Source organism: Microcaecilia unicolor, chromosome 1, assembly GCF_901765095.1.
Source record: "Microcaecilia unicolor chromosome 1, aMicUni1.1, whole genome shotgun sequence".
In the NCBI taxonomy this organism is placed as follows: Eukaryota; Metazoa; Chordata; class Amphibia; order Gymnophiona; family Siphonopidae; genus Microcaecilia; species Microcaecilia unicolor.
This window is the reverse complement of record NC_044031.1, coordinates 236,229,276-236,251,772: the sequence shown is the minus strand read 5'-3', so window position 1 is coordinate 236,251,772 and position 22,497 is coordinate 236,229,276. Positions and strand designations below refer to the sequence as shown.

Here is a 22,497-nt window from a genome sequence, read left to right as displayed (position 1 = left end):
GACACAAACTGCTGCATGAGAATTTAGCACTGCCACCTGCAAAGCAAGCTTTAAAGAAGTTTCAAACTTATGATCATGTACATCCTTAAGTGCAGTTTCTCCTTCTACAGAAATAGTAGTTCATTAGGACATCTATTTTAGGGGAAGCAAACTGTTCCAAGTCAGCTGGCATAAGAGGGTAAAGCTTAGCCACTGCCCTTGCCACCTTGAGACTAGAGTCATGGGAGTCCCTTGCTGCTTTGATCTTAATCACACGGCTTTCAGTATCACCTTTACGCTGATGACTCCCAAATCTACCTCTCCACACCAGTAATCTCGGCAGAAATCTAGTCCAAGGTATCTGCCTGCCTCTCTGACATTGCTACCTGGATGTTTCACCGCCACCTGAAACTCAATATGTCCAAAACTGAACTCCTTATCTTCCCTCCTAAACCAACCTCTCCCCTTCCCCCATTCTCTATTTCTGTCGACGACACACTCATTCTTCCTGTCTCGTCTGCTCGCAACCTTGGGGTCATCTTCGACTCCTCCCTCTCAGCCCATATTAAACAGATTGCTAAAACCTGTCGTTTCTTCCTTTATAACATTGCCAGAATTCGCACTTTCCTTTCTGAACACACTATCAGAACCCTCATTCACACTCTCGTCACCTCTCACTTACTGCAACTTGCTTCTCACAGGTCTTCCACTCAGCCATCTCTCTCCTCTTCAATCTGTTCAAAACTCTACTGCACGACTAATATTTCGCCAAAGTCGTTATGCCCATATCAACCCTCTCCTGAAATCACTTCACTGGCTCCCTATCCGTTTCCGTATACAATTCAAGCTCCTCTTGTTGACCTTTAAGTGCATTCACTCTGCAGCCCCTCACTACCTGTCCACCCTCATCTCTCCCTACACTCCTTCCCTAAAACTCCGCTCACTGGGCAAATCTTTCCTAATTGCACCCTTCTCCTCCATCGCTAACTCCAGACTCCGCTCCTTCTATCTCGCCGCACCTTATGCCTGGAATAGGCTTCCTGAGCCATTACGTCTAGCTCCATCCCTCGCAGCCTTCAAATCCGGGCTAAAGGCCTACCTGTTTGATGCTGCTTTTGACTCCTGACTTGTAACTTTTATCTTATCCTTATGTGTCCTTCTGTCTGTCCTTCCCTTATCCTTTTTGGTCCTGTCTGTTTGTCCTGATTTAGATTGTAAGCTCTTTTGAGCAGGGACTGTCTTTCTTCTTCATGTTCAATTGTAAAGCGCTGTGTACGACTGGTAGCGCTATAAAAGTGATCTATAGTAGTAGTAGTCCCACTGTGCTATAATAAGCTCCTGCATGGCCTCATGAATATGAAATGACTAAAGAGGGTTTTTGGTTCCAGCCATAAAAGAAGGAGTTGTGGAGGCTGACTGAGCAGCAGGTAAGGAAATGTTTGATACTTCCAATGTCTTGGATGTTAACAAGGGCAAAAAAATTTGAGTGAAAAAGGTAAAGCGCCACCCTGCTGACCCATGGAAACTGGATACGCTCGTATTGGCACCTAACTCCTTTATAAAAATTGAAATAAAAAGGTGCCTATATATAAGTTTAGTGTTTCAGAATCACCCACAATGGTCCAATTGACTCCCTCACAGATTTTTGCTTTGAATGTGCTTGGAAAAGTTCTTATTAGTGTTTGTCTTTAGGACAAGTTTCTTTTCAAAATGACTTGAGTAAAGCTTACTAAAGCTTTCCTTCTAACTTGCCAGTCTTATGCTTTTTCTTATTTTTTTCATTTGGATCTGCTTTCTGTTTTTAAAAGATGTCCTTTTGTGTTTAATGCTTCTTTTACCTCACCATTTACCATGCTGGCAGAGTTTTGGACTTCCATTAACAAAGTCAGGCTTCCTTAGAACCTGACATGCACCATGAACACACCCTCCCTCCCTCTGTGTTAGCTATGAATGCTTCAGTCATTGCATTCCCAGCATGTTATCCCAAGTCGTACAGTCTCAGTCTCTCTCTGTCTCTCTGTGCACTAAATGTTGAACTCCTGAGAGCTTTTAATTTACAAATAAAGGCTGTTCTTCACAAGGTCTGTCTCCTGGTTTTATCTTCAATGTTGGATTTGGCAGACCGCATACCTTGTTGTTTTCTGATTTTATTTTAAAGATATTTCCAAGTTTAACTCATTTGGCCTCACTACTCAGACTGGAAAAAAGCCTCTATTGCTAGATTTTGCCATTAGGAAAAACAGCAGAGTTCAATCCAAGACCAGGTCTACTGAGAATTTGTGAAAACTATTTGGTACACCTAGCCGCTAAGAAAATTTATCAATGGTTTCTGATGTAAACTCTTGCCTGCAAATTGCGCATCAGCAGAAAATGCTGAACTGTTTGGAAAAATTCCAAAGGGTTTCCAACCTAAGAAGCCTATTTGTTTACGGCTTTTCCTTTTCTGCACTATAGTGCTCAGTGAGAAGCAACCTGTTTATCTAGGCTTTAATGGGAACTTAATTACATCTTATAGATAATTTTTATATCTTTGGGAAGACCACTTTTCAGAGTATCCAATTCTAGAGCCGGTTGTGCTTTAATTCCTCTAGTTTATAGTTGTTTGCTAAAGGAAAGCAACACTATTCAGCAAGCTCATACAATTTCCTGCTGTCAACTGGCTCTTTGTTTAGCATCAAAGAGATTACATTTATAACAGAATGAGTTTAACATTAGTGATCTTTAATTTAACCATTGCTAATTAAATAGGCCTTTTGAAATTGTGGTGTGTTAACTTATTAATCTCCTCAACATGGATTTCATAGAGCAGAAACTAGGAGTGGAGGAGTGGCCTAGTGGTTAGGGTGGTGGACCTTGGTCCTGAGGAACTGAGTTTGATTCCCACTTCAGGCACAGGCAGCTCCTTGTGACTCTGGGCAAGTCACTTAACCCTCCATTGCCCCATGTAAGCCGCATTGAGCCTGCCATAAGTGGGAAAGTGCGGGGTACAAATGTAACAAAAATAAATAAATAAATACTAACCAAAGCAACACTGGAGGTAACGCAGGGTGGGAATGGTAACCAGTCATGTCTGGGGAGATGCTGGAAGGGGATAACAACAAATTCTGCATCTACAGAAAGTCTGTAACACTTAAGGTAATGGTAAGCTCTGAATTTTCACAGCATGGTGAGCTTTGGAAAGATGATCTCAGTAATATAAGCTGATTTGCCGCTCCTGTTCTCAGGAAATGCTCACTTGATGGGTAAACAACCTTGAATCAAACAGGCTTTTATTATTCTTCACATTGTCTTTCCCAAAGCATAATAGTGCACTGGCAGCATGCTACACATCCAGTCAGCCAAAACTTAAACAATGGACATACACTGAACCATTGTATAACAGTTAAGAGGAAAATGGTTCTTTTAACACCAGTTGAGGCAACATTCTACACTGTCTTAGGCCAGGTGAAAGGAAATAATGCAGTCATAATAAATAACAAAAATATAAAACATATTACAAACTACAATATGCCCAAGATGCCTGAAAATTTAAGTTCAGCAAACACAGAGGCAGGAGATTAGCACATTAATACAGGCACACTCCTCAAGCTACAAGTGCTGTTGGTGCCATCTAGTGGCCAGCTAAAAAACAGGACTTGGAAAGTATGGGCATGGTAACAGGATGATTATCAGATCACACAGTATCTTAACTACTACTACTACTTAACATTTCTAGAGCGCTACTACCTTATTCAAACCAGCAGGCTTCTTAAAGCTGCACACTAGGCCTGTGGAAGCAGTAACAGTTACCTACCAAAACATTTAAAAGGTATTAATCTACAAACAAACCTCTTCCAGAGATGGGAAGGTGGTAGAACTAGAGGACGTGAGTTGAGGTTGTAGTGGGGCCAACTCAAGAATAATGTCAGAAAGTACTTTTTCACAGAGTGAGTGGTAGATACCCGATATGCCCTCCCATGGGAGGTGATGGAGATGAAACAGTAACGAAATTCAAAAATGCGTGGGATAAACTCAAAGGAATCCTGTATAGAAGGCACGGAACCAAACAAGATTAGCAGTGCTTAGACAGCAACACCAATAATTGGGAAGCAAAGCCAGTGTTGGACAGACTTCTATGTTCTGTGCCTTGATCACATCTGGACAGATTTGGATGGGCTGGAGTGGGGCTTCGATAACAACTTCAGTATAGAACAAGGCCAGTGTCTGGCAGACTTCTATGGTCTATGTCCTGACCGTGGCTGGACAGATAGGCCAGGGCTGGTCAGGCTTCCATGAGTTGTGTCCTGATCATGGCTGGAGATATATGGATGGGCTGGAGCGGATTTCAGTGACAGCTTCAGTAGCTGGACCAGTGCTGGGCAGACTGAATAGTCTGTGCCCTGAAAATGGCAAAGACATCAAGATCAAGTATACATATGTAGTATCGCATCACACCTTATGCTATGTTATAGCACAACTTCTTCCCCTGCCAGTTTAAGGCTGTGTGCCATAGCAGTTTAGCTTGATATTTATTATCCACGTATTTTTCGTTGCACCTATTTGGGATCTTCAGATCTCAGTGCTATTTCATGCAATTTCTGGACACTGTGTACTTTAAGACCCCTAACACAGGCAATTTTGCCTAAACACGGACCGTGCCAGGTCTGTTCAATAAATTTGAGTTGACGCCCCCTGTCTTGAAGGCTCTATGTGCTCTTGTTCTTTGCACCACCATATACCTTAACAGTTCAAGGTGGGTTACACAAAGAAAACCAGAAACAATCATTCTGGCAGTTACAATAAAACCTTTTCATCATTTGCTTCTACTGAGATACTGTGGGTGAGATCAGCCCAGCGTTCCAGTTGAAAAGCACACTAGCGCTGACAGTGCTACATCTGACAGTTTTCATCAGTTGCTTCTACTCTGTGGTTGAGAACTGTGCTAATTATCATCTGCTCAGAACTGAGGAATCCAGGGAAGCAGAGCAGAGGTTTCAGATCAGCCCCTGATGGTAACATCATCAGCCCAGCATTTCAGTTCAAAAGTGTGTAAGCTCCTGGGGTGCGCTGCTGAAGAGGCACGACTAAGGAGCATGTAATGCCCCTTAGTATTCCCCTTTGTGGGCAACTGTATGGTTGTTAAAGACATTAGTCTTTTGTTTTTAAGAATGAACTGATTTTTAATTTTAAGGGTTCTTATATGTGGGGGAAGATGGGGAGGGTCTACAGATGTTAGCTTAGGCTACTGTTTTAATTCTATGAATGGGTATAATGTTAAAAAGTATTGTCAGAAAGAAGGGGTAGGTGGATCTTTGTTTACTTTGTTAGGAAAGGATTATTCAGTTTGTGATACTATAGATGATTTTACTGGCCAAAGACCTAAGTCATTTAGGGTTAAGAGACGGTCATACACAGCTTTCTGGGAAGTCCCACAAGGTATTCCTTATTATAAGGAAAATGATTTTGTTCAGCCAGTACCCTGTTTGCATTTTAATGATAGGTCCATATGTAGTAAGAATGATGTTATTAGGGACACAATTAGGGATAATGATACCGGGCTGACATTTATCACAGAAATTTGGCAGATGGACCCATATAGCCCAATTATTTTAGATGGTTGCCCTCCAGGATATAAGATCTTATATTGTGTGCATCAGGGAAAAAAGGGGGTTGAGATCGGTATTATATATAAAAGGGGTTTTTTTTCATTTGAAATTAGTAGATACTATTATTCCCAGGAATGGAAGTGATGATGTGCCAGCCAAGTGATGACCTTAAATCAGGTTCTTTGGGTTTTTTACTGATTTACAGACCACCAGGTAACTGGGCAGTAATTGAAGCCCAGCTTGTTGGTTCTATTTCACAATATTCAGCCAATTTCTCTAATCTTTTCTTGCTGGGTGATTTAAATTTGCATTTAGATAATCTGGATCTCACAGTTCATCATCTGCTTTCCTATTTGGATTTTTTTTTTGTTTTGTTACATTTGTACCCCGCACTTTCCCACTCATAGCAGGTTCAATGCGGCTTACTTATTATGTACAGGTACTTATTTGTACCTGGGGCAATGGAGGGTTAAGTGACTTGCCCAGAGTCACAAGGAGCTGCCTGTGCCTGCAGTGGGAATCAAACCCAGTTCCCCAGGACCAAAGTCCACCACGCTAACCACTAGGCCACTCCTCCACTGCATTCTATTAGCAAGATTGAACCAATGCATGAAAAGGTTCATGCACTTGTACTATTACTTTAATATCCAAGATGGATCGGAGATGTTTAATTTCTGACCCAGAACAGACAATAATTCCTTGGTCTGATCATTTCCAGGCAAACTGTACACTTTATTTCCCAGTTTAAGAGAAGAGTTTGGGAGAAAGTTCAGACTAATGAAGTTTTCCACATAACTGAAGTTAAATCACAACTGACCAGTATTTGCTCTAGTGTACATTCAATGCTATTGGACTGGAACAATAGCGTGACAGAAGCAATACAACAATACTCATCTAACAAATCTAAAGGAAAGGGAAATTTGAAGTCTTTACCTTGGTATTCTAAAGATTTGTGGGTGCTGAAACATCAATGTCATAAATACGAAAGAATGTGACTAAAAACCAAAGGATCCTATAAAAATGCTATAGCAATGGCAAAATAATTTTTTGGGGGAAGTTGATAGGAGAAGGAATAAAAAATTTTTGTTTAAACAAATATGGCCAAAACTAAACACCTGTACGAACAACCTGAAGGTGTCTGTTGCAAAATACCTCTTGATAGATCTGTGTTTTCTCAAGATAATAAAGGTCTTTCTCAAAATCATTGAGACATAGGATTGCACTGTTAGATAAGTACATAAAAATTGCCATACTGAGACAGACTGAAGGTCCTTCAAGCCCAGCATCCTGTTTCCAACAGTGACCAATCCAGGTCACAAGTACCTGGCAATAACCCAAAACAGTACAATACATTTTTTGCTGCTTATCCTAGAAATCAGCAGTGGATTTTCCCCAAGTCCATCTTAATAATGGCTTATGGACTTCTTTTTTAGGAAAATATCCTAACCCTTTTTTAAACCCCGCTAAGCTAACTGCTTCTACTATATTCTCTGGCAACAAATTCCAGAGTTTAATTACATGTTGAGAGAAGAAATATTTTCTCCAATTTGTTTTAAATTTACTACTTTGTAGCTTCATTGTATGCCCCTTAGTCCTAGTATTTTTGGAAAGAGTAAACAAGTGATTCACATCTACCCGTTCCATTCCATTCCACTCATTATTTTATAGACCTCTTCTACCATATCTCCCCTCAGCCTTCTTTTCTCCAAGCTGAAGAGACTTAGCCACTTTATCCTTTCCTCATAGGGAAGTCGTCCCATCCTCTAACATTTTCGTCGCCCTTCTCTGTACTTTTTCTAATTCCACTATATCTTTTTTGAGATGCAGTGACCAGAACTGCACACAATATTTGAGGTGTACTTGCACCATAGAGCAATACCAAGGCATTATAACGTCCTCATTTTTCTTTTCCATTCATTTCCTAATAACACCTAACATTCTGTTTACTTTCTTAGCTGCCGCTGCACACTGAGCAGAGGGTTTCAACTTATCAACGATGACACCTAGATCCTTTCCTGGTCGGAGACTCCTAATGTAGAACCTTGCATTACATAACTATAGTTCGGGTTCCTCTTTCCCACATGCATCACTTTGCGCTTGCTCACATTAAACGTCATCTGACATTTGGATGCCCAGTCTCGTAAGGTCCTCTTGAAATTTTTCACAATCCTCTTGTGAATTGAATAACTTTGTGTCGTCAGCAAATTTAATTACCTCACTAGTTACTCCCATCTCATTTATAAATATGTTAAAAGAACAGTTCTAGCACAGATCCCTGGGGAACCGCACTACCTTTCTCCATTGAAAATACTGACCATTTAATCCTATAAATAATTATCCAATTCGACCCCTAAAATTTTAGGCTGAAGGTCTAATGTAAACAAGTTTCCATCAATTAGAAACTTAAGATGTAAATGATCTGAACCTATCCAGAGAAACTTACGTTTTTTTCTTTGTTCAGTTTTAGGCGATGGTTGGAAATTCAAGAATCAATTAAGGAAATACAAAGTTGTATACGAAAGTGTTTCCATCCAAGAAGCACAGCATGGCAGAAAGATATATCACATCACACGCGCAGATGTAACGCAAAAATTAAAATTTATCTAATAACATACCCAATGATCTCATTAATAGATTAAATAATACCAGAGAGAGTTTATCTTGATGGGCAGACTGGATGAATGATACAGGTCTTTATCTGAGGTAATCTACTATGTTACCATAGGGCTCATTTTCAAAGCACTTAGGCTTACAAAGTTGCATTGGTTACTATGGAACTTTGTAAGGCTAAGTGCTTTGAAAATATGCCTCCATGTAACTGTAAAATGCTTTCAGCTTATATAATAGTCTAGGAGCTTTAAGTATATTAAAGAGTCCCCACATTGAAAAATGCTACACAAAGTGGTTAAATACACTGACTTGCCTATTGGAGTGTTGCAGTATGCAATGATCTTCACATGGTCTGCCCTTAACATCTGCAAGAAGTGAAAACAAAATGTAGTACATTTTAGTAACTGTCAAATTATTAATACTGAAAAATTCAAACTGTCAGTTTTAGGAAATGCTTAATAGTCAAATTTTTCAGTCACAATCTCAATCCATTGAGGAGCCCACCATTTCCACTTTGCATTAATCACTGCGTTATCTAGCTGATCTCTGCATTTTCCACAAGACTAGTTAATAAAATCTCTATTTTCACAGCAATACGCTAACATGTCAAAAGGCAACTCTACAAATTATACTTGTATTTAAATTGCAGCATGGAAATCGCATTTCAACATTCCTGCAAGGGAATGTTATCTTTATTAAGTTGATGTGCACTTTCTTTGTCAATATTGCAGAAACTCCGCAAATGGCATCCTACTTCATTTGTCCTACCCTTTTTCCTTACAATAAAAATTATATTATAATGCAGAATCCACATTATCTCATTTTCTCACTGTTTTATGCAGACCACCTACCTCCTACTCTTGCCAATATTGATACCACTTTTAGACATATTATGAAATAAATTAATGGGTAACTCATATTTTATTTGCAGTATTTGTATCCCACATTTTCCCACACACAAGCAGGCTCAATGTGGCTTACAAGTCAATTAGAAATAGGGTCAGGTAAGGGAGGGGTATATGTGTAAAATAAGGTACAAAATAATAAGGAATAAAATGGTCCGAGACAATATAATGTAAAGTCTAATGAGTAGCATCAGTAGGGTAGGCCTTACAAAATAGATGGGTCTTAAAAGAGCGCCTAAAATCTTGATGATCATGCAGCGTTTTCATACAGTTCAGTAATGCATTCCACATCTGCGTTCCTAAGTAGGAGAAATAAGACGCGTAGGTGGTTTTGTATTTAAGACCAATGCACCTGGGATAATAAAGATTCATATAATTACGAGATGATCTGTTTCTGTTCCTCGCCGGAAGATCAAGTAAATCAATCATATAATCCGGGGCTTCACCATAGATTATTTTGTGGACCAGAGTACAAAGCTTGAAGGTAATACGGTCCATAATTGGGAGCCAGTGTAGCATCCGACGAAGAGATGTAACGCTATCATATCTCATTTTATTGAATATCAATCTGGCAGCAGTGTTCTGGGCTGTCTGGAGATTTTTCAGAAGCTGAACTTTACATCCCGCATATAATCCATTGCAATAGTCTAAATGGCTTAATGCCAATGATTGTGTCAAGTTGCGGAATATATCCTTTGGAAAATAGGGCCTTATACGTTTTAGTTTCCACATCGAATAAAATATCTTCTTTATAACGGCCTTAACTTGACTCTCTAATGTAAGGTGTCTATCAATAATAACTCCTAAAATTTTAAGGTTATCAGAGATAGGGAGAGAATAAGCTGAAGTAACGAGGGTTGTAGGCTTATAAGTATTATATGCGGATGTGACAATAAGACAATGGGTTTTTTCAGTGTTCAATTTCAGCCGAAATGTGTTAGCCCATAAATCCATGATGTTCAAGCAACGATCAACGCCTCTGGAGATATGTGAGAGATCATGCCTGAAGGGGATATAAACTGTGACATCATCAGCATAAATAAATGAGTGATAGCCCTCTTTGGATAAGATGTTTGCCAGAGGGGACATCATTATGTTGAAGAGAATCGGTGATAATGGAGAACCTTGGGGTACTCCACAATGAGCCTTCCATGGTGACGAAATATTTGTTTTTGAAGTAACTTGGTACGATCTTGAAGTGAGGAAACCACTCCTCCATCTGTTTGTCACCTGGTTTCAGCTTCTAAAAAAGGCAGGGTGCTGTCAAGAAGCATTATCGTTTATTCATTTACTAGACCGTCACTTATTACAAAGGTAAATCAGAACTGTTTACAATATTATATAACATTAAAATATACTATTAAAATACTCTAAAACATACTCTGAAATCTATTTATGATAGGAAAGCACAGAAAACCAGACAGTCAATTAAACAATTCAATACGAGTTACTAAAACTATAATCATTGTCATAAAAACATTTACTAAAAAATCTAAAATAAAAGAAGAGAGAAAAACCCCTTATCTCCTATTCTCTCCATCCCCCCTTCTTTTTTCTTTTCCTATACCATTCCGTTCTTAAATAATTAAAATTGTATTAAACATTATCTTCAAACCTGCAGGCACCCCAGCCAGTCAGGTTTTCACAATGAATATTCATGAAAGGGATTTGCATGCACTGTCTCCACTGCTTGCAGATCTATCTGATAAATATTTATTGTGGATATCCTGAAAACCAGAGTGGCTGAGGTGCTTCCAGGACCAGGTTTAGGAACCACTGCATTAGTGGCAGGTTTGGCCTGAATAGAGTAGGTACTGGAATGGAAGAGGACAACAAACACACCCATGCCCCAAGTTGCAGAGGAATTAGAATTCAATACCTGGGTACACTCAGTGGGAGTACCTATCATTGAATTAAAAGATTATGGGGCTGATTTTATAAAATGAGGCTTATGTGAGAAATCTAAAAGTGGCTTTGGCATAAAACAAACATCCAAAAACAGCCCAAGTTGTATGCAATGTAGGCACACACAGTTAAATAAGCTTTGAAATTGGTATAAATTCTGTGTGCACTTGCATATTCTATAAAACAAGTACTGTACATATATCACAACTGCTCTACCCAAATGGTGCATCAGGGAAAACCTACAGTGGCACGTGTATAAAGGACACCCTTTCATGTCACTATCTGTACTTAAACACACACAAACCACCACACAGTTTTATAAAAGTCCCTGTAAGATCTTTGAGTCGGAAACCCCTTAAACCAGTGCAAAACATTTCCCATAATTCCAATCTTATTTAATATTGACAGCAAAAAGTTATGGTTCACTAAATCAAGTGCTAGAAAGATCGAATTGCATAAGAATAGGCTTTTGCCCTATGCCCAACAAAGACCTGCCTTCGGCTAACGAAGAACCCAGAACTGTAACATTTTAAAATTTGACCATCCTCCTGTTATGTCCGATTTAAAAGATGAGACTTCTAAGATGACCCCTTGTTCTTCGGTGAGTAAACAGACATGTTTTTGGAAAGAATACCTAGGCTTTAAAGTGTCAAATCTTGTCTCACTCCCTTCACAAGCCTCTCCCCTCTCTGGCACAAAACAATCAGAGATGCTACCAACCAACCTTTTATAAGTGGAAGGCCCTGACTTCCTACCAGCAGAACTATATACACAAATGATGCACCAACTGCCTTCCAACATAGTGCATGAGCTTATAGCAATCACTTTGTTAAGAGTGCTTTCCTCAGACATTATATAAGGCCACCATATCAGACCATATCAGTGATCCTTAAGGAGCAGAGACACTACCTTATTTTCAAACTACAGACATATCATTAGCAAATACTGATTATAACATTTTAACTAAAATACTTCATACAAAACAGAAGATGCTTATACACCCAGACCAAACAGGTTTCGTAAGAGGCAGTTTTAGTTCTGATGTCAGAAGACTAATTAACATTACATATGCTGTACAAAACTCTAGATCATCCACTGTGATCTTATCATTGGCCACTGAAAAAGCTTTCCATAAAGCTGAATGGCCCTACCTCTGTGTACTCCTGAAAACCTTTGGTTTGGGGGATAAATTTTTGCATATGGATCTAGAGCCTATACAGATCACCTTCTGCAGCTGTTCAAAAGGATGAACATTTATCTTCTCCTTTCCAACCAGAAGGTGACTTCCATCCGGTCTGTCCAGGCTCATTTCTCCTATTTGCTTTAGCCATAGAACTACTTACCTTCAGCGGTTAGAGAAACTAAAGAAATACAAGGGATCACAGACAGAGTGGAAAGAGGAACAAATGATCTCTCTATGTACACGATACCCTTATTCACGTCAATTACTTACCTACCACTCTCCCTGCAATCATGAAATTGATTAAAAAAAAAAAAGACTTTGAAAAGTATCTGAACATACTGTTAATTTTGCCAGTCTGTTTTAATGACTCGTCAGCAGAATACTTTCCTAGATCCTTGATTTACTGGCACAAGGATCCGGTCACCACGCTACACTGTGAGAAGCAGAAGAAGTATATTGCAGTCTTTGTAAAAAAATAAATAAATAAAAATTGTTGAAATGTATTTGTAGTTTGAATGAGATTTCTACTTTGCCTTGACAGTTTGCTCCACGAGCCCTGAAGGTCACGAAATCTTGGCCACGGTCGGCAGTGGAATAGCATTACGGGAATGAGATCCGGCAAATTTGATCGCCTCACTTGTCTATCTGATTTCCAGATCATTTAAAAATATGTTAAATAGCACCAGTCCCAGTACAGATCCCTCCTCCACTGAGGAGACAAAGGAGTTTCTAAATGAAATCTTCTATTTATTTGAAAAGTATTTCCATGTAATTTAATTCATGGAGTGTCCCCTGGTCTTTGTACTTTTTGAAAGAGTAAAAATATCAATTCACTTCTATCTGTTCTACACCACTCAGGATTTTATAGATCTCAATCATATCTCCCCTTAGACATCGCTTTTCCAAGCAATTTAACCCAACCCTCCTGTTTTCTATCCATTCTGTTTTCCTTACCTGGTCACTTGAATGAAGCAAAAATTATACATTTCTCCATTATCCTGTAGTTTTTCCTAAATTTGGTCTGTAGCTGGTGAAGTTGACAGGTCAGCAAACTGTGGCCCTAAAGAGTTTGAGGTCTTGAGCAGCTGCCTGTTGAGGTTCTTGCTGCAGTTCCTACTCCTCTTACTTTTTTTCCCTCCAATTCTATTATGCTTTAGCCCTTATGCCTCCTTTAAGGCTGCACCAAGAGATGAACAAGAAGAATGCATATCAATGGCTTGGCCTCACCTAAGAAAAATGCAGGATCAACTGTTTCTTCCAAATTGCATTAACAATTCCCCTGATCCCAGCCTCAATACTGCCTGCCTTCCTTTTTTTTGCTGCATCTGTCAACTCTGTTGAAGACAGAGAATACTGACAGGCTTCCCAGCTGTACTAGCCTATATAGGGAAGTCAGTCAGTCAATCTATCTCCACCTGCTAAAAAGGAAGGACCTAACCCAGACATCTGGACTGGTCTAGCATGGACAAAAAGGAACGCATGTAAGTGCAAAACCTTACTGCAGTTTAGTAAATGGGGGCCTAAGTTGCTTATCTTTACTTAACAAGTATTCATCAAGAACATCAGAATGTAAGTCCTCACTGATGGAGCACAGTGAGGTAAAGATTAGTAACTTGCTCTTGAAGTTTTAAGGAGCTTCCTAGAATGTTCAATTGTGCATGCAAAGGAGTTTCTATGTCATTGTCATCATGCAGGATCATCTCAGTTCTATACCAAGCTACCAGCAGCTGGATTGAGTAGAGGAGCAGACTTTTGGTTAGAGCAGCAGGCTGAGAACCAGGGAAGCCGCTGCTCAAATCTCAATAATACTCCTTATAACCTTGGACAAGTCATTTAATCCTCCACTGCCCGATGTGCAAACTTTAAAAGGCAATTCTATAACTGGGTGAAGTTATGCATGCCTTGGGCACATTAAGTGCAACTTATGCACATATGCACACCACACACTATTCTATAAGACGGCAAATAAGTGCCATAACACATAACTGCAAAGAAGGCAAAAAAATGGGCAGAACATGGGAGGAGGTTGGTCATATCTTTAAAATACACGTGCAACTTATGGTGCACTTAGGCACACTCATTTATACCTGTCACTGACCTGGCATAAATGGTCACGCTTAAATTTAGGCACATCAATTTGGGTTTACATTGGTATTCTAACACAGTATCTTGGCATACAGATGCTGTTATAGAAATGCCCCCTTAGATATGCCTAACTGAAGGCACCAAGTTATAGAACTATCCCCTTAGATTGTAAGTCCTCCAGAAATAGGAAAATTCCTTCTGTACTTGAATATAACTTGCCTTGGGGCACTACCAAAAAAAAAGGCGTGAGCTAAATTTTAAAAAGAATGCAAGGGAATCCAACTCCTAGGAGAGACAGATGGGTACTATGAGGATCTATATCCTGCTGTCCTCAGAGAACACCTGTTACAGGAGTCATAAAACATGTTCTTTGAAGTCACTACGCAATTCTCTACTTTGTGTGTGTTCTTTACTTTTATGTAATGTTTAGTGTTAAAGTGCACAGCATTCTTAAAACAAATATTTTGATAGCCAGATGAAATGGTAGTAAAGTGCTTATGAAACAGGAGAAGAAGAATAACCTTTTCTGCTGGCAGGGACATCTATTTTGGTGATGTTTAGCATTGTGCCTTAAGTTGGTTTTCCCTCATCATACGGGCTATTTACCAAAAGTGCATTAAAGGCTGTGCAGGTTATTTGTCACATTTGTGGGGGGGAGGGGAGAGAGAATTATCAACATGGTCTACCATTAAAGATGTGTTATTTTAGCACAACTCATGCTATTTTAACACAGATCCTCTTTTATTTAAATATGCCCTAGTTATTAACAAGCCAGGTTGATAGTAAAATAATCCTTCTTAATGGTAGCCCAAAATCTCAACTTCCCCCTTAATCTGCAGTAAATGCAAAATATATCTATTCCACACTCTCTTCTGTTAGGTGGTTAATGTGGAAATTACCACATGGTAAGCATAAGGTGCCACCACATAGCAGTTACTTGCCTGTAGCAGGTGTTCTCTGAAGACAGCAGGCCAAGTATTCTCACATCTGGGTGACATCATCTGATGGAGCCCGGTGTGGATGCTGACTAGCGAATAGATGTTGGGCATGCATAAACGCTTACACGGCTTAGTAAAAGGGCCCGTCAAGCTTCACTTTGGTGAATTCAAACAAAGGATTCTACCTATATTTATTCATTTTTGTAAGGTAACTCGGGCTCTGTATGATATAGCAATGTCTTTTGTGCCAGTGTTTTCCGCACAGAATCTTCAGTAAAAGTGGCTTCTACGATGCAAGCTGCATGATGAAATGAGACTTGGCCATGGATCATATTCAATTCTCCCATCAGACACTTCCAGAGAACAAACCTCAGAGTCACTGGAAACAGCATCCTTTATCATACCTTCTACAAATTGGAACCTTTGTAGTTGAAAAGATTACTTTCACATCAACTTGCAACATAACTACTGCTCAAGAGTACTGGAAACAAATTTTATCCCTTTCTGCTCATGATAGATGCTGAACTATCTATCCATGGATCCACTAGTGCATTAGATCTATGCTATTGATAGACCTTTCTTTACCTGCTTTGTACCAGCGAGTGAAATAACGATCTATTAAACAAGGAATTTCAGGAGTCTGATGTTCTTCAGCCATCTTGAAGCCTCCAATTTTTTCACCTACCAACAAACGAATTCAAATAAAAAAATGACAAGTCTTACTAACACCATATTTAGGCACATTATTGATTAAAAATAGATTGGAATACAAGTATTATAGTAAAGTATGACTCATAAAATAATAGAAAAATATACCTAATTAATGCAAAAAGATTTTTGGAAAACTCAGATTTGCAGTGCATGTAAAATAAAGTGGTTCTATATGTGATAGCTGGAATTCTAGCAGTATTCTGTTTTCTTCTTCTATCAATGTTTCACAACTATCTTCAATGGCTTTACTTGCCCTGCAGAAAAAGTCAATCTGATGAAGAAGTAGGGCGGGTCATTAGTCCAAGCTTTATCTCAGACGTGACCCGAGCCACTAAAGTCCATTTTCCTCCTCTTGCATTTTACCCTTAAAAAAACTAGCAAGTAACATCTAATTTGCAATGTTTTCCTCATCTAGCCATTTTAATAGAGCAAATTTAAACAGTTCTCCTTTATCCTGTAGTTTCTTTAATTTTTGATCTGTAGGAGATGGGGTTTAACTGCCAGGACATTGTAGCCCTAAAGACTTTGAGGTCCAGAGCAAACTGCCTGTCGATGGTTAATATTGGTCTTTTCCAATTGTAGCCCTTTTTCCAATTTGGTGGGGCTGGGGCTGACCTCAGAGGTGGGTACATATTTTATTGGCAACTGTGGCTTTAAAAAAAAAAAAAAAAAATCTCCTCCACCAGTCGCTTCCCATGCACTCACAATAATGCCAAAGGCTCTCAGTAGGATTGCTATATATTAGCCTCTGGACAAACAGCAGAAAAATAACAAAAGGACATTGATACAGGTTAGTATAAAAATAGCCATTTAATGAAAACTATACGGTGTACAGTCCATTAAAACCAAATGTATTTCATTTTTATTTTATTTATTTCATTTTATATACCAGATTGGGCCCAATGGGTTTGCAAGTTAAAAAGAAAAAAAAGAAGAAAAATTGATGAGGAGGGGGAAGATGGGAAAACAATAAAATAATGGCAAAAAGTGTTAAATAATCTCACAATATATTCAGTTCCTTTGTGATTTCCCATCAGTTTTGTTCTCTTGTATCTTTCTATATCCGCTCTCCTCCTTGCTGATGTATTTTGCACCCTCTCTACTCCTGTAGAGACCTCTGGTAGTCCCTCTTCACCTCCCCCTTTTACATTCTGAGTGATGTTCAGTGGTTACAGGTTAAATGAGAAAATACCCAAGGCCTTCAATAACTCCTTTTCCACTTTTAGTGTCTTTCTGCCATATTTCAGTTCATTGTCTCCCCACATTCAGTCAAGTCCCTTCTCCCTATGCTCAACTCTGCACCAGATAGGAAGGGCTGTACGAGTGATGAAGACAAAGCAAATGTGCTAAACTACTACTTCCCTTTGGTGTTCAAGGAAGAAAATCCTTGAAAAGGACTGCAGTCAGCTGCCGAGGGTATATCTGGGATTGGAGTGGATATTGCACTGTTCAAGGAAGAAAGCTTATATAAAAACAGCTTGAAAATCTGAAAACGGACAAAGCTATGGGATCAGATTTATTTGATAGTGTCCATGTGGACTGTTCTACACTGGCCAAACAAAACGTGTGTGCGACTGACAAAAAAATTGAATGCCCTCGGTGTGGGACCTTGAGTAACTGATTGGGTTAAAAATTGGTTGAATGGTAGGAGACGGTGGTGGTGGTAAATGGAGCTTGCTCTGAAGAAAAGGATGTCGTCAGTGGAGTACCGCAGGGATCGGTCCTAGGGCCCGCTCTTTTTAACGTCTTTGTGAGCGATATTGTGGAAGGGCTGTCTGGTAAGGTTTAATCCCAAAAAATGCAGGGTCATGCACTTGGATCGCAAAAATCCAAGGGAAAGGTACAGTATAGGGGGTGTAGTGCTTCAGTGTGCGAAGGAAGAGCAAGACTTGGGGGTGATTGTGTGACGACCTTAAAGCTTTCAAACAGGTAGAAAAAGCGACGGCCAAAGCCAGAAGGATGCTTGGGTGCATAAAGAGAGGAATGACCAGCAGGAAAAAGGAGGTGATAGTGCCGTTGTATAAGTCTCTGGTGAGGCCTCATTTGGAGTACTCCGTGCAGTTCTGGAGCCCGCACCTATGGAAAGATATAAACAGGATGGACTCGGTCCAGAGGGCGGCTACGAAATTAGTAAACGGTCTTGAATGCAAAAATTATAGGGACAGGCTTATGAACCTCAACATGTATACGCTGGGAGAGAGGAGACATGATAGAAACGTTTAAATATCTCAAGGGCATTTATGTACAGGAAGAGAGCCTTTTTCAAATGAAGGAGAGCTCTGGAATGAGGGGGCATATGACAAAGTTAAGAGGAAATAGGCTTAGGAGTAACCTAAGGAAGTATTATTTCACAGAAAGGGTGGTGGAGGTGTGGAATGGCCTCCCGGTGGAGGTGGTGGAGTCGAGGACTGTTCTAGAATTTAAAAAGGCATGGGATAAGCATGTGGGATCGCTTAGGAACAGGAAGAATTAGGGGTTACAGAGGATGAGCAGACTGGATGGATCATATAGCCTTTATCTGCCGTCATGTTTCTATGTTTCTAAACAATGCATATCTATTTGTAAAATGGAAGCCACTATGGTCAAACACTGTGTGGAGCAAAATCATCAATTTAATGATTTAAGTTGTATGGCAATTGATCAATTAGTTACTACTACTCAAAAAGAAAACATCCCCAAGATATTGCATCAGTGTGAACGCTGGATATTTGTTTTACAAATAGTGGCTCCTCAGGGACTGAATGGTCCAATGGAATGGGAGGCGCTTTATTAATAGGAATCACAAACTCTGGAACTTTAAATGTTAGCTGGTCGCTGATTGGTTGGTATTTTTTAACAGCATCTATTCCATCCTCATCACCATCTTGGTAATTTGTCTTGTTACAGAAATGTTTCTCCTGTTGAAGCAGCATGGCAAAACAAGGGGACCCTTGTCAGGGATATTGAATTTGTGCACTTATTTGAACCAGTAGGAGACAGTTTAACAACTGAAGGAATGTCTCACCAGCGACATGCTAGAACAGCTAAGTGCAAATGGGATGTGCGCTTGGAGTTAAGCACAATACTGTGGAACAGTTTTTATAGTTCTAAAAGTATAAGGCAATTTTGAGACTGTGTTGAGCAGATACCTAGCCAATGCATTATTTTTTTAAATTAAGGTACTGGTTTCTGCAGCAGTGTTTTTTTTTTCTCCCAGGGAGAGTTGTTTCCCACTGCTGTTTTTACAGTCATTTTAGAGAAGCCAGCAATAGATAAACCCGATTGGGACTGGTTTAAAAACCTATGACTTCTCCCCTGGGTAATTGAGGCTTCTATTTTGTTGTATATTAGGTATGGTAAAATATTGACAGAGTGTCTCCTCTAACAGTGTATAGCAAAATTTTGAATCTACTGTGTTATAATATACTACTTACGTGAATACATGACACATTAATACATCTTAAGGGATAATAGAGAGTGTAAGCAGAGGTGGAACATATAGTTAGCTACCTTATTTCTAAGTAAAGGAAAAAAATTGCAGGAAACTGATTTTAGCTAGAGTGGGAGCGAGTAATCAAGTTCTTCTATAGTATTGAGAGAGAGAGAGAGAGAGAGAGAGTGAGTGAGTGTGAGTGTGTGTGTCTACTGTAGTTAGTTGCTTCTTCTATTGCCCACCAGTAAATGCTTGAAAGCCTAACCCACATTATATTACAGACTTGTTCTTTTACTCCCTTTTATTTCATATATACTAGAAGCTAAGCAGGAATTGCCTCTTTTTTTTATTTTGTAACTTCGATATTTAATTTGATTGCTAACCTTTTCCAAATCCAATCTCAAGGTAACTTACAAACTCATGTTTACTTGGGAGGTCCCTGCCCTAGATGGCGTACAGTAACGATGATGATAATAATCATCTCTATTTTTACCTAAAGCGACAGAATGTGAAGTGATTTGCTCAAGGTCACAATCAGCATCAGCTGGATTTGAATCCTTGCTTCCCTGGTTCTCTGCCTGCTGTGGTGCCGTTAAATCAAGCTGTCGCAAACTCCTTTGGGCTCTTCATAAAACCAAAACAAAACCACAATGCCTGTATCCACAGTTTCTTTGGGGATTTGTGGGAACTGCAAATAACTCACAGAACTTACAATACATTCTCTCTCTCTCCGCGACCCGGCACCCCACATTCTACCTTCAAACTTATACCTGAAGTTATCCACCAACAGTGCCCAGCTTTCCTTCTCAGTGCACCATCCCCATCTGACACTTCTTTTCTCCGTCTGTCTGATGTCCCGCCGTGCCGGAAACAGGAAGTTGCGTCAGAGGAAGGCGGGACGCCAGAGAAGGAAGTAGTTCAGTCAGTGTACCAGTACCAGCCCAAGGAGGTTTAGTGAATTTATTGGGATTGGGATTTATTTTTTGAGAAATAATTCCATGTACCAGCCTATTGATGATCGGTCGCCTACCTACCCAGGGTTCTCCAAGAGGTCCAAGTACCGCCTTCTCCTGTGTCTTCAATAATTCAGCACGCCGCACTTGCTCCATGTCCGGGCTGATAGAGCAAGGCTCATACCAAGGAGGTTTGAGAACGAACAGTAAACGGCATGAGTCAAAAGTTGAGGCTGGTTTCTCCCCGCAGGCGCCATATTGGTACACTCAAAACAAAGCAAGGAGGCTATCAGCTGTTGTATCCAGATTCCAGTTCATTCTTATTTTCTCTCAGTTATGTTAGAAACATGCCAGCGTGTGCAGCATATGGATATTCACAGAGGTACTATCCCAAAGGAGTAACTTTTCATCTGTTAAATTAGTAATATATCCTAAGTCCCAATCATTGTGTCATTTTGAGGGGCTGGTTTATAGGGACACCCTAGCAGGTGTTGTATTGGTGCTGAGATTTTTTTTTTCAGCTAGTAAAGGGCCACTAAAACAAAAATCATGTTATGAGAATTACATGCTCAACATTCACAGTTTTTATTTTTAAGTAGGAAGTTTTTTAAACTTTCATTAGGTTGAAACCTGGGAGCATTAAAAAATAAAATTCCCTGTGAGTAGATCAAAAGAGAAAGATGGTATGTGGGAAGTAGCTCCTTTTGTTTTGTGGAATGCAGTGGTATATTATAAAAATGCTCTTGATTTTTTTTAATTACTACTATTTCAAGAGGTATTTATTTATTTATTTGTAACATTTGTATCCCACATTTTCCCACCTATTTGCAGGCTCAATGTGGCTTACATTTGCCATAATGGCAGTTGCCATTTCCGGGTAACAGCATTACAAATGGTATAGCGTTAAGTTTTGGCGCTTTCATATTTCGTTTTCCTAAATATGAGTCTGGCTGCTGTGTTTTGGGCAGTTTGAAGCTTCTTAATGATTTGTTCTTTGCATCCGGCATAGATGGCATTGCAGTAGTCTAGATGGCTTAGCACCATTGATTGTACTAGGCTGTGGAATACTTCCCTTGGGAAGAAAGGTTTGATTCTTTTAAGTTTCCACATTGAGTAGAACATATTGAATAATGAGAGAAGAGTTACCTACTACTACTTATCATTTCTAAAGCGCTTCTAGATGTACGCAGTGCTGTACACTTGAACATGAAGAGACAGTCCCTGCGTGACAGAGCTTACAATCTAATTAGGACAGACAAACAAGGGAATATTAAAGTGTGGATGATAACATAAGGGTTCTGAACAAGTGAATAAGGGTTAGGAGTTAAAAGCAGCACCAAAAAGGTGGGCTTTTAGCTTAGATTTGTTTGGATGTAAATAGCATTTTTTTTTTTAAATCTTTGTCTCCTGGCTGTGTGTTACTATATAGATGAGTTCTGGGAATAATGATGGATAAGGGAAAGTAGCAGTACAGGAGCTGGAACTGAATGACATTTATATTTTGCAAATGCTGATACACAGCTTGCTGGGATGTCCTTGTTGGCAAAACAAAGTACAAGAGCTGGAACTGAATGACATTTATATTTTGCAAATGGTGATACATAGTTTGCTGGGATGTCCTTGTTGTCAAAACAAAGTAAATCTTTATTAGTATAAGAATTCGGGTCTATACATACAGGGATGTCTCATCATACCTAATCTAGGTCCCAGACTTCTACTTTTCATATTTTTCCATGAATTGTTCTAAGAGTATTTGTCCCTGATTGTCTGCTCCTACCGGAGGTTAGGTAATTGTAGAAATAGCCCTACACGGTGGCGGACAAAAACAAACAAACAGGATGCTAGGAATTATTAGGAAAAGGATGGTAAATAAGACCAATAATATTGTAATGCCTCTGTATCACTTCATGGTGCATTCAATTCTGGTTGCTGTATCTCAAAAAAGATATATCGGAATTAGAAAAGGTTCAAAGAAGAGTGACCAAAATGATTAAGGTGATGGAACTCCTCTCATATGAGAAAAGGCTGAAAAGGTTAGGGCTCTTCAGCTTGGAAAAGAGACAGCTGAGGGGGGATATGTTAGAGGTCAGCAAAATCCTGTGTGGTATAGAATGGGTACAAATTAATCTATTTTTCATTCTTTCAAAAAGTACAAAGACCAGGGGACACTCAATAAAATTACATGGAAATACTTTTAAAACAAATAGGAGGAGATATTTTTTCACTCAAAG

The 22,497-nt window shown here is 39.4% G+C and overlaps 1 protein-coding gene across 4 annotated transcripts in view; it reads right to left on the bottom strand.

Moving 5' to 3' along the window:
- Positions 1 to 20,441, bottom strand: part of ABITRAM (actin binding transcription modulator) — a 42,289-nt gene extending 21,848 nt beyond the window's left edge. The window contains exons 1-3 of one of the 4 annotated variants that reach the window (XM_030204880.1): positions 20,344 to 20,441; positions 15,776 to 15,871; positions 8,488 to 8,539 (exon numbers count right to left, since the gene is read on the bottom strand). In XM_030204880.1, the coding sequence (XP_030060740.1) occupies positions 8,488 to 8,539; positions 15,776 to 15,871; positions 20,344 to 20,422 (227 nt within the window). In that variant the 5' untranslated portion in view covers positions 20,423 to 20,441. Of the gene's footprint in view, positions 1 to 8,487; positions 8,540 to 15,775; positions 15,872 to 20,025; positions 20,230 to 20,343 lie in introns of those variants that run through there. The other 3 variants (XM_030204898.1, XM_030204884.1, XM_030204890.1) reach the window with 3 other exon arrangements.
- Positions 20,442 to 22,497: the final 2,056 nt, after the last annotated feature.